At 34.7% G+C, this 12306-nt stretch overlaps 1 protein-coding gene across 1 annotated transcript in view; it reads left to right on the top strand.

Moving 5' to 3' along the window:
* The window catches only part of KCNH5 (potassium voltage-gated channel subfamily H member 5), a 492146-nt gene extending 482649 nt beyond the window's left edge, over positions 1-9497 (top strand). Inside the window, exon 11 of the mRNA XM_072629412.1 lies at positions 8550-9497. Within this exon, the coding sequence (XP_072485513.1) occupies positions 8550-9497 (948 nt within the window). The remainder of the gene's footprint in view (positions 1-8549) is intronic.
* The last annotated feature ends 2809 nt before the right edge of the window (positions 9498-12306 follow it).

Genomic DNA, 12306 nt, shown 5'->3' with positions numbered 1-12306 from the left:
TACAGAGGAGAAAACGTATTTTTAGATGTGGTTAGTATGGGGATTTGTTTTGTAACTATACATATATTTGTTATAACTTTTTATTTTTTTTTAATTTGAGGGGAGCAAGAGGGAGATGGTGACTTAGGACCAGCAACCTCCACTCCCTACAAAAGAGAAGTTAATGGAAACAGTGTTAGAAGGAATCACAGACAAACAAGACAGTTTAGAAAGTTGCACTTTGAAATTATTATGTGTGTAGTGGGACTGTGGTGGATACCCAAACGACTTCTACATGGACTCCAGATAGCTGGTTCCAGGAAGCTAGAAAACTGGAACATTAATGGACACATACCACATCGTTAGGAGCAATCTTTTTTATTTTATTGGCTAAGCAGCTGGACCTTGTTTGTGTTTTTCATATAGTACCTATGAGGATTGTGGTAACATTTGATCCTGAGGAAGGAACGGTCTGCTTTACTCACTGTTGGTGAGATCATTTGATAAGAAAGAGTGACTCTTTTCTCTGAGGTCATGTGACCTTGAGAAATGGACCTGAGTTTTTAGCCTTTATTTTCTGGTCTAGGTGCAAAGAGTGTAGTCTCTGATCTGGCTTTATGAGGAATGGGGATCTGATTTGTCCAGAAGTACAGGTAGGACATTGCAGTCAACCTTGCACTGATGCCCTGAGGAGCAAAGGTCCCAGGAATTCAACATAATAGAAGGAGGCAGTGCTGTCTTTGGACTTAAATTGTCTGTGATCAGCGTTCTGTAGGACCTGAACCAATCCTTATTAGCTTTTTCAAGACTGCAGTGGCATAGGTGTTCACTATGTCTCATGGAGATGGGAGAAATGTTGGCATGTTCTTACTATATCTTTCAAGTAAATGTCACTTTGTAAAAGCTAATAGATTTTAAGAGGTTAAATATAACCGGGGTGTATGTTTCTGGGCCCTAACAAATGACATAAACACGGTCATTGAGGGCCAGTCTAATGACAGAGAAAAGCATTTCCAGTGCCTTCAAGGTACCTGAAAAGGCCAAAATATACAAAAACTGACCCTGAGTGCACGAAACCAGAATTAATTTGTAACCTATACTTAAAAATAAATTAAATCTCTACATAGTAGAGATTTGAAGTTTAAAATATTCTCCTTTTCTTATGTTCTTCAGTGTTTCTGGAAATGCCTATTTGCTGTTTGTTAAATTCAGAATAATTTTTTAAAGAAAAGAAAAAGCCAGAGTAAGTAGATACTTTGAAGTGCAAACACAGGAAAGAGAAATACAGGAAAGTAAAAATGAATTTGGCATCTGGGGTACAATGATGAAAAACTACTGGGGAGGAGAACATAAGTATCAGAGAATTTGAAAATTTCAAAGATAACGGAGAAGCCAAAGATATAGTTATGGGTTTGTTTGGTTATTTTTGTTTTTGAGCACTCAAAGGAAAGGAAGGGGAAAAATGAGTATCCTAGGAAAGACATGAAGAAGAAGGGAGAGAAACGCATCATTTTGCATAAATCAGTTTGAATCCTTCTTAGGAGAGTATAGAGACATGCACAGAGGTTTTGAGAAAAGCAGGCATCTTATGAGCTCACTCTAATCTGGCCCATTGAAAGAATGTTTGAAAATATATACATGTGTATGCATGCATACTCTCTCTCTTTTTCTCTTTTTATTTCTCTTTTTTTCTCTCTCTCTTTCTCTCTTCTCTTCTCTCTCTTCTATGTCTCTCCTCTCTCTCTTCTGTTCTCTTTCTTTTCTCTGTCTTTCCTGTCTTCTCTTTCCTCTCCTTCTTTCTCTTTTCTCTCTCTTTAAAGAAAGAATAAGTGTAAAAAAATCAGATCACTCTCTGGCTCGATGAAGAAAGGAGAGGCAGAGGGGTAGAAACAGAAGACTTCAATTATAGATTACTTTTCTTTCTCCAACCTCTAGTTCTTTATAATGACAGAGCAGAAAGGAAAAGAGGAAAAAGCATAAAAGTATAAAATGGAGTGACCTGAATATGATTTTAGAAATATTAGGTATATGATGGGTCTCTGGTGATTACTAAATGAGATTAAAAAGGAATACATAAATATCAGCACCTTTATAAAAATTGACCCTAGACTAGTACTTTAAATTCTCATAAATATATAACATCAGAAATATTAAATAGATCACATATTGTTTATAAAAAAATTAAATTATAATCAGTAAAGATATTTTGAAGAAAGTATTCAAATTTAAGTGGAGATTAAATAAGTTAGTCCTTAAAGAATTAGTGCATCACAGAAAAAATAGATAACTTCCCTAAAGAAAACTTAAGCAATGAGGCAATATATCAAAACTTTGGGGATATAGTCAAAGCAGTTTTTAAGGGAAATGTTTTAACATCTCAACATTTTTAATCAATTACAGAGAGAAAGAATTAACACATCAATAAATAGGGCATGCAATTTTTATTTAAAAAAAAAAGAAGCACAAAAGACAAAATTCTAAAAATCAAAGAGCTGAACAGAAATTTTATGATAAAGAAAATTATTGAGTTGATAAATAAAAGTAGGATCTGGATTTTTGAAACAAATTGATAGAAGAGAAAAGAGTTTAGTGAATATGACCAAAAAGAAAAGAAACCTATAGCCATTATCCAAAGTTAAAAAAGAAAACTCACAAAGAGGAAATGCAGCAAATTATTAGAAAGTCTAAGTATACTGTCTAATTATATCAGAGTAAAAATGATAACAATGAAGAAGAATTATAAAAAAATATAAAATAGCTAGATTAACAGAATAAGAAATAGATAATGTAAATAACCAGTATCAGGAAAATTATAAACATAATGGACTGCATTGATGAAAACAACAAAAATTGTAGCAAGGCAACTATTTGGGGCAGTGTATATAGCATTGGACTTGGAGTGAGGAAGACCTGAATTCAAATTTGGCCTCATTCTTACTAGCTGTATGACCTTGGGAAATCACTTAATCTAGTTACCTTAGTTTTTTCATCTGTATAATGGTGATAATAATGGCACCTACCTCTCAGGGTGGTTGTGAAGATAAAGTGTGTTAATATTTGTAAAGCCCTTTGCACAATGCCTGGCACATAGCAAGTGTTATATAAATATAGATATTGCTATAACCATCATCATCATCATTAAAAAACAAGATTGTATCAATACATATAGAAAATCTTTTGACAAAAACCACGTTCTTTTTGAATAAAATCACCAGCATAGGATTAAGTATACCCTTCCCTTAATGGTTTGTTGTTGTTTAACCATGTCCTACTCTTCATGACTCCATTTGGGGTTTTACTAGCAAAGTTACTGGAATGGTTTGCAATTTCCTTCTCCAGCTCACTTTACAGATGAGGACATTGAGGCAAACAGGGTTAAGTGACTTGTCCAGGGTCACACAGCTAGTAAGTATCTGAGGCAAAATTTGAACTGAGGTCTTCCCGATTTCAGGTCTGCTACTCTATCCACTGTGCCACCTAGCTGCCCAATATGTTACCTAGTATCTATCTAAAACCAAGTCCTAATATTATCTGCAATGGAGCCAGGCCATTTCAATAAGATCAAGTATAAAACAATTGTAAGGAACAGATGTTCATTGTCAACATTTTTGTTTGTTGTAGTTTGAGAAATTTTAGCTCTAACACAGTCAAGAAAAAGAAGTACTGAGGACTCAAATAGAATTGTGATCTAACGGACTAATGATTTCCCTCAAATGATATAGATTGAAAACTATCCAATCTTGATCATCTCATGTGATTTTGCTTCTTGTTTCCCCAAGTATTAGTTGGAGACTCATTCAATGTGCAGGCCTTGGTCACTTTCTCCTAAGATTAGACTATCCACCGTTATCCCTTACTCTTTCTATATCATCAACTCATCTTTTCTTCTTTACATATAATTTCTTGAAATCATCCTTTAGTTCTCCTTATGGTCCTTTATTGATTATATAGCACAACTTACAAATACTCATCATTTATCTTTTCATTGTTCTCTCCATGATACTCATCTTCAGTTTTTTGGAAACAATGGTGTTCCATGCCTCAATGTCATATATCAACATATTCAAAAAAAAAGAGATAGTGTTGAAATGACAGGACTTTATTTTCATGGGAAGATTGGGTTCAGAAAGAGACATTTGCATGCTCTTCTCTTCCTTCTCAACTCTGTATTAAATTCTTTGTCCATCTATACTATCTCTTCTAAATATGAACACCATTGTTATCCAGCCACTCTAGGCTTTCCTTTTCCATGTTGAAATATAGGCAAAGGACATTCTTCCTCACTTGGCCATTTCTGTTTAGATACACAGTCCAAACTCGTTTGAATCTTTATTGATCTCATCCAGGAGGTTCTTCACTGTCCTGAGGTTAATGTAGTCAATGTAATGTCATCCACAAACGAACATTTGGAGCATTTTATATTTGATTGGCAGTTCCTCTTTCACTTGGACTCAATCTTCTCCATCACTGTAATATGCACTTTTGAAGAGCCTCCATCTTCCTGATTCATCTGATGTTTATTATCAGAGGATCATTGAATAGTTTCTTTTTTTTGAAAGATATTGATTTATGAATGGGAAAAAACTTGCTATAAAAGAACTTATAAGACTTTGGGGGATAATCAACAAATGATAAACTCAACACAGTATCATATTCTCTACATTTTAAAGTATATTGTGAAATGATAAACATCATTGATAATTGCTTATGCAACTCTACTTGTTTCCTAGTAATATTCTCATTGAATATACATTCAGTGTGTATATAGATGATTTGCTACAGGGGAAAGAAGTTATATATGTTGGAAGTTAATGATGGTCTTATAGTCATTATTTTTAATATTTTTTAAAATATTAATAAGATATGAGACTTTTCTCCCACTTTTGGCATCTTTCCTTACTTCACATACTTTGTATCAGATTCCCATTTCTCTCATAGTTGGATTGCCTCTAGGACAGATCTGCTCTATATATGCTTGGGCTAATCTTAGTTCCACTTCTGCTATGTCTGTAAGCACCTTGGGGACTGTAATGTTACAGCCCAAGTATGGTGGTTCCTCTTTGCTTGATGGAGAAAATTGCTTATTGAGATGTTTTGTGGAATTATTTTTTCTTCTGTTTAAACTCTCTTTTTTTCATCCTTAAATGACCCAATTCTATAAGATCAAATAGATATAAAAGGTCACACTATAAATAAATTAGAGGAGAGCATAAGTACCTTTCTCAATTATATGTAAGGAAGTTATTAACCAAATGAGAGAGAGACAGAGAGACAAAAAGAGGGAGGGAGGGGGAGAGAGAGAGAGAGAGAGAGAGAGAGAGAGAGAGAGAGAGAGAGAGAGAGAGAGAGAGAGAGAGAGAAAGAGAGAGAGAGAGAGAGAGAGAGAAAGAGAGTAAAAATTAGAAGAGAAACAGTTAAATGGGGGAAAAAGCTTTTTCCTGTAGCAAATTTCTCTGCTAAAGTTTGAATACCCATATCTGTGGAATTGATAGGAATGTTTTTCTTCTTATTGTTATTCATTACAATTGTGTTTACCTTGACAAAATAGATGTGTTCCTGAAAAGTTGTATGTGAATTGAAATCCTACAAATCATATGATATTTTAATTGTACTAAGAGAGCTTGAGATGAATGACTTTGTAAAGTAAGAAGCCCTTTGGGAAGGTGAATTACCACACCCTAATTTGCCTGTTTTGTAAATTCAGATTTTTAGCATTTTGTGTTTAGATATACTATGGTGGCTGCCACTTTCCAGAAATAAATCTTTTATCTGTATTGTACACAAAGATGCCTATCTTCCTGCATTGTGATTATTTAAAAAAATGAATCATTTGATTCTTATTTTAAAACCACTTGTAGGTACAGCTATGATCATAAGCTGTGTCTGTTTGAGGTCAAACGTCTGTCAGAAATTAGGTTAAAATGAACCTCATTCAAAATTTGTTGAACTTTTCTGATTAGATAATTCTCCAAGCTATAGTCAACCATTGGGCCTCATGCCAAGAGAACCTGTGCATGTGATATTCCTGAATATACCGTTGTTTTCTTTTGCTCCATCTCCTTCCCCCTCAACCCACCAAAAACAGAAGTGTTTCTATGTGTGTAACTGGTTTGTCACAAGGTGTTAACATTCTGAAGGGTTAGTACAAATGATATTTACTTAGGAAGACTGAGAGATATGTCAGTCCTTTGAAAGGCTTGTAATTAAATGGTAAGAGCTTTGATGTCAGACTTTGAGATTAATATTATATCTTTAAAAGACTCATTTTCATGTGTCACTTGAAAGGAAAAATATACCTCCCTTTAAAGATAGCTATTGAATGTAGAGAATATTTTTTAAAGTATCTTATTATTACTACTTGACAAGCTATGTTTTGCCCATCTATCTCAATTTAGAAAATGTACACTTACATAGTTGGCAGTGAGGATTGAAGCCTCACTAACTTCCCTCTGTTTGGTAATGTGCATAATCACTGTTTGGTTTCCGCTTTCACAATGTTTGTTTTACAAAATGCTCAAAGATGTCCAGTCTTCAAGCTATAATGATGTATGCTGCAAAAAATAAAAGATTCCAAAAAGATTAGTAAACTTGGTGCATTTCAAAGTATGAGAACTTGTAATTGTGTAATATATGTTATATACTGTTTGTCATTTTCATAAAAAGAAGGAAAAAATATTTTTTTTTAGAAACAAATTAAATCAAACACACAAGTAGCTAAATCTGAAAAAAAAATGGAAGTTATTTCTGGAATATCCTTCCTTTCCAATTCTCCTCCAGGGATCACATGTAGCTGTTGTACTCTCTACTATTTTACTGAAATCAATGATTTAAAATTTTCTGTTCATTTAATTAACTATTCCATTTCCTCTATCTACTATTTGGGCATTGTCTTTTCTATTCTCTCTCTTTCTCTCTCTCAATCATGTTTTGAAAAAGGCCATTCTACTTATGGACTGATATAATTATCACAAATTTTTCCCAAAATCGAATTCCCTGTAATGTCCATCTTTTTTGTCTTCATTCTACCAGTTGGTGTTATGTAAAATATCTAATCTCTCTTCCACATGACATGTTTATACATTATCAAACATTGTTACAGAATGGGCTAAACAGAACTGACCCAAGAAACAATATATTTAGAGACATGAAATCAAGAGTGAGTGAAAAATGACTCTCTCTATATTTTGTTCATTTGACAGAGATTCGTAAAGGTAAATATTTTTTTTCTCCTCCTCCTCACTCTAGTCACCACCTCTAATCATTTTAGTCATTAAAGATACCAACAATGGTTCAGTGAGGACCAGAATTGAACTATCCTTTGGAGGACAGACACCATTAGGTTCAAGGTGTCCTGTGCTGGAGATTGCTGCTTTGGCCACATAGAAGCCCATTGGTTTAGATTCCTGGTGTTGTTAAGTACTGATTTCAGTATCAAACTGATTTCAGAACCAAAGTTGGAAAACTGCTTCAGCTATTTGTGAATGTGGTACGTGGATACTCTTAGAGAAGAGGAGAGAAGTACTTTTCAGGGTGCACAGTGTTGAACTTTTATAGAGAGTTGCCTTAGGAAGGGCATAAAAGTTGTTGATATTCAAATCTAGACATTTAGGATTTAAGAAATTAGAATATGGGTTTTTAACCTGGGATGAGAGCTCTTTGTGTCAGTGCTGGGTGACTGGCAGTCTGATACTCTTAGGTATCTTACTTTGTGTGTTTTTTCCTCTGTTATATGTGTGTTATCCTGGGAAAGATCTTGTATGTTGTGCTGCTATTTGTGGCATTAGACATAAAACATACCAAAGGACTCAGAACAATGAAAGGCTCAGTAATAAAAAATAAAGGTAACATTGATATGGTGATAATGTTTACAAGTTGCTTTACATACATTGCCACATTATATATATGGATATTTGTAGCCCATTTCACTGATATGAAAACTGATGCTCAAAGAACTTGGTCACCCAGATTGTGATGGCTGAGGGTAGGGTACAAAACCCAGTTCTTCCTGAGCCCAAGTTTAAAGCTTCATCCACCACACCATGATGCCTTTTGATGATTCCCTTTCAGAGTGTCAACATCTTTGACAACACCATTTGTGTTCTTCCTTATCTTGTCAGTTGTGCATGTGTTCTAGAGTCTCCAGGACCTCTGAAATAAGAGTTTTCAGAGCCTTGATACTTCATTCATGCCCAAGATGTCTCCTTGCATTAGCTAAAATACTATAGCATGTTTCCAAGCAGTTTTAAAGACCATATTTTTCTATTAAATGAGAATAAAAAGTAGACAACAAAGTAAGTATGGTGAATCTATTGAGAATGCCTTCCCATTCTCAAATGCAAAGCAGTTGAAAATAAACACTGATTCTCCCATATTAGGGTTTGAATTATCTTGAATTTTCTATTCAATTATATCCTGGAGATTGACTTAAAAAAATTCTTAATGAACACTATTCTCATGTGTTGAGGATATTTCCTTTCCAAATAATATGTGATAATATTAGGATTATTACTCAATTATATTTTGATTTAATTCTTAAAATCACATTATGGATTTTCCCCTTTCATTGACAGATTATTTTCCGAAAAATCAGCGATGTGAAAAAGGAAGAGGAGGAACGTCTTCGGCAGAAAAATGAGGTAACTCTCAGTATCCCAGTGGACCACCCTGTCAGGAAGCTTTTCCAGAAGTTCAAACAGCAGAAGGAGCTAAGAAATCAAGGATCAACCCAGAGTGATCCAGAAAGGAGCCAACTTCAGGTGGAGAGCCGCTCCTTACAGAACGGGGCTTCTATCACTGGCACCAGTGTAGTCACTGTTTCTCAGATCACACCCATCCAGACTTCGCTGGCCTATGTGAAAACCAGTGAGTCCCTAAAACAGAACAACCGAGATGCCATGGAACTAAAGCCAAATGGCAGTACTGACCCAAAGTGTCTCAAAGTCAACAGTCCCATGAGAATGAAAAATGGAAATGGGAAAGGGTGGTTGCGACTGAAGAATAACATGGGTGGCCATGAGGAGAAAAAGGAAGACTGGAATAATGTCACAAAGGCTGAATCTATGGGTTTATTGTCAGATGACCCTAAATGTAGTGACTCAGAGACCAGTGTGACCAAAAACCCATTAAGGAAAACAGATTCCTGTGACAGTGGAATAACAAAAAGTGATCTCCGTTTAGATAAAGCCGGTGAGACTAGGAGCCCACTGGAGCACAGTCCTGTTCAGGCTGATGCAAAACATCCCTTTTATCCCATTCCCGAGCAGGCCTTACAGACCACACTGCAGGAAGTGAAACATGAACTCAAAGATGACATTCACCTTCTAAGCTGCAGAATGACTGCCCTGGAAAAGCAGGTGGCAGAAATTTTGAAACTACTCTCTGAAAAGAGTATTCCGCAGGCCTCTTCTCCCAGATCCCAAGTGCCACCCCAGGCACCTCCCCAAATACCCTGTCAAGATATTTTTAGTGTTTCAAGGCCTGAGTCACCTGAATCTGAAAAAGAGGAAATCCACTTTTAATATTATATATACATATATATTTGTTAATATATCGAAACAGTATATACAGCTATATACATGTGTGTATATATGGTATATACATAGTATATATATTTTCACTTGCTTTCACTATGACTTGAATATAACAAGGATTTTGATATGTAAATATTGCATGTCCAGCTGGATTCTGGCCTGCCAAAGAAAATGACTATTGATAACCTAGATAATGCTTGTATAATATGCAGTTGACTGCATGCACACTTTACGGTTATTTATAATCTATTATATAATAAAAAGGATGATTTTGTTTGTTTAACAAAGGCAATGTACTATTAAAAAAAAATCAGGGTCCAATCTGCTAGGATTACCATGGGTGTTTTGACCTCAGGCTGGGGTGGGTTAAGTTCTCATTCCTTCAATGTTTTCTTGAGTTTGAATTACAGATTAATGCCAATGAGGAAGTTAATCTTTTCAAACTGTTGGTCTCATTTTATGATCTCTCTTCATGAAGTACTTTTTGTACTTTGTGTGAAGTTTCTATTCCACATCAGGCCAGTCATTTATTCCATTTTGAAAGGCCTCATGAGAAGTCTATGTCAAGTGTAAGTAGTAAGAGGAACGGATGCCTATGGGTTTTACGCACAGACTGCATTTTCTTTCAGCTACTTTTCTCCTTCCCCCCTTTTTCCCATGTTACTTTAGATGGTAAACAGAGACAGTCTCATAAGACAGCCCTAGCACCCCCCTTTTCTTAGAGAACAGCTATCCTCTTCTAAACTGACTTCTAAACTGACCATGAATACTGAAATATGAATATAGTGTAAGTCATTATAGAAATACTATAGTATGCTATGTAAAGGTTTATCAACATTTATAATCTGATTTTCTAAGACTACTAATGTTCTGACTGTGGTTTTCCAAACCCTAGACATGATGTCAGTAAATGAAAACAAAATATTTGTATCTCTGATTTAGGTATGAGGGTATTAAAATGAATGTAAACTATTGATGTGCTTTAAAAAGTATACTTATAATTCATAAAGGGTAGAATTTAGCACGAGACTTATTTGTAGAAAGTCCTATTAGTGTGGAAAATGTCTATGGGTAACTGACTTGAAAAGAAACAAACAAAAACTAGTTCAAAGCAGATGTTTAAAAATCAAAGGTTGCTCAAATCAGAGAACTGCTTCTTGAAGACTTGTTTCCCCAGTCAAAATTGTCTAAGGATTCTTCTTTGTACACAAACTTGGTTCTGCAGCTAGATGATTGCAGTTTTGACAAAATAGACCCCTATGGTTCAGAAGGATGCTCTAGTGGAAGGTATAAACTTTGAATTCGTTTTTTGTTTTTTGGTCACAAATCCTCTTTTTAGAAAGTGCCTATTGTAACAAAGTTCACAAGGAGCTGCTTTAGCTAGTTACTAGATGAAACATATATTTATAATTAACATCCATACCAAAATACATATTGACTCCAGGGACTCAAAGGAATCCATTAATTTTTTTTTGACAAGGCGAACAATGTTTTTTAAATAGATCTGAAGAGTGTATTTTTGTCTTGGTGTATGCAAGAGATTTCTAAATGTGTGTTTGATATATATATCAAGGGGTGAATATACAATATTCATGTGTGTATATGGTGTGTTCTTTTGATGTGTGATGTCAATATATATGTACATGTACATGCATACATATGTATATATTTACATGAATATGTGGAGATACAGAATACGCATACATATATGTGGAATATACATACACATGTTATGGCACAGAAAAGATGATAGTGGAACCAAAGATGGCAATACTCAAAGTTTTATGATCAATTCCTACCTTCCCTCTCCTCCAATACAACCAAATCTATTAATATCTATGGGCAAAATATTCACTCAAACAAAATCATAGTCTGATTTGAGAACTGTAAAGCAACACTGTTAAAACTAATTTTACACCTAAGTCAAAAAATAAAATCACATATCCTATCCTAATGGCCTGAGGTGTTTGGGATACCATATTAATATTTTATCCATTTTTCCCTCTACCTCCTAGCTTTATATGGTAGAAGGCCAGTACCTAACTTGGTTTACATGTATTGCATATCTTCTATGAAGCAAAGAAATCTACAAATAAAATTGGTATGCATCTCAATGGGCCAGCCCATTTCTTGTATATGTTCAGTATGTGCCTATCTCTCCCAAGAGTCTCACAAAGTATGTAAGGTTAGACAGTATAGGTAATATTCCCATTTCTTTATACATATAATTTCCATTAATATAAAGGAGGGCCTTTAGGTGAAATAGTAAGTTATAATACATGCCTATACTATAGATATAACAGAATGAATTAATTATAATGCAAATCATCTTTTTTCCAAAGAGAGATTTCTTTATTTATATGATTTGGTTTGTACCCCTATATATTAATCACTTCTCTCATCCTCTACCTTGTCAGTGGGTGGCAAAGGAAAGGGAATATAGTGGATGGTCTGTAAGTTTCCTTCATGTGCTAACATTTTGTGAATCTATAATTCTTTCATGATCTGTGAGTTTGGTGTGTGTGTGTGTGTGTGTGTGTGTATTTCAACTATGTACAAGATATGGTTGAAATTTTCATAGTGGGAACAATTGGAAAATATAATCTGAGGCCAGAAATGTGTTCCTTCCTGCTTCATTTTTTGCCATGCATATTGACCCAAAGGTCTAAATCAAAGCCCATGAAACATTTAACTTTCAAAATTATTGCCGAGTTTATGTAGCTGATTGTAGTCATGAAACAGAGCATCAGACAATACTTTCTATTCTTGAATAGAAGGGACATCATGGTACTAGAAC

Source organism: Notamacropus eugenii, chromosome 1, assembly GCF_028372415.1.
Source record: "Notamacropus eugenii isolate mMacEug1 chromosome 1, mMacEug1.pri_v2, whole genome shotgun sequence".
Lineage (NCBI taxonomy): Eukaryota > Metazoa > Chordata > Mammalia > Diprotodontia > Macropodidae > Notamacropus > Notamacropus eugenii.
The sequence above is the reverse complement of the archived record's forward strand: the minus strand, read 5'-3'. Positions and strand labels throughout refer to the sequence as shown.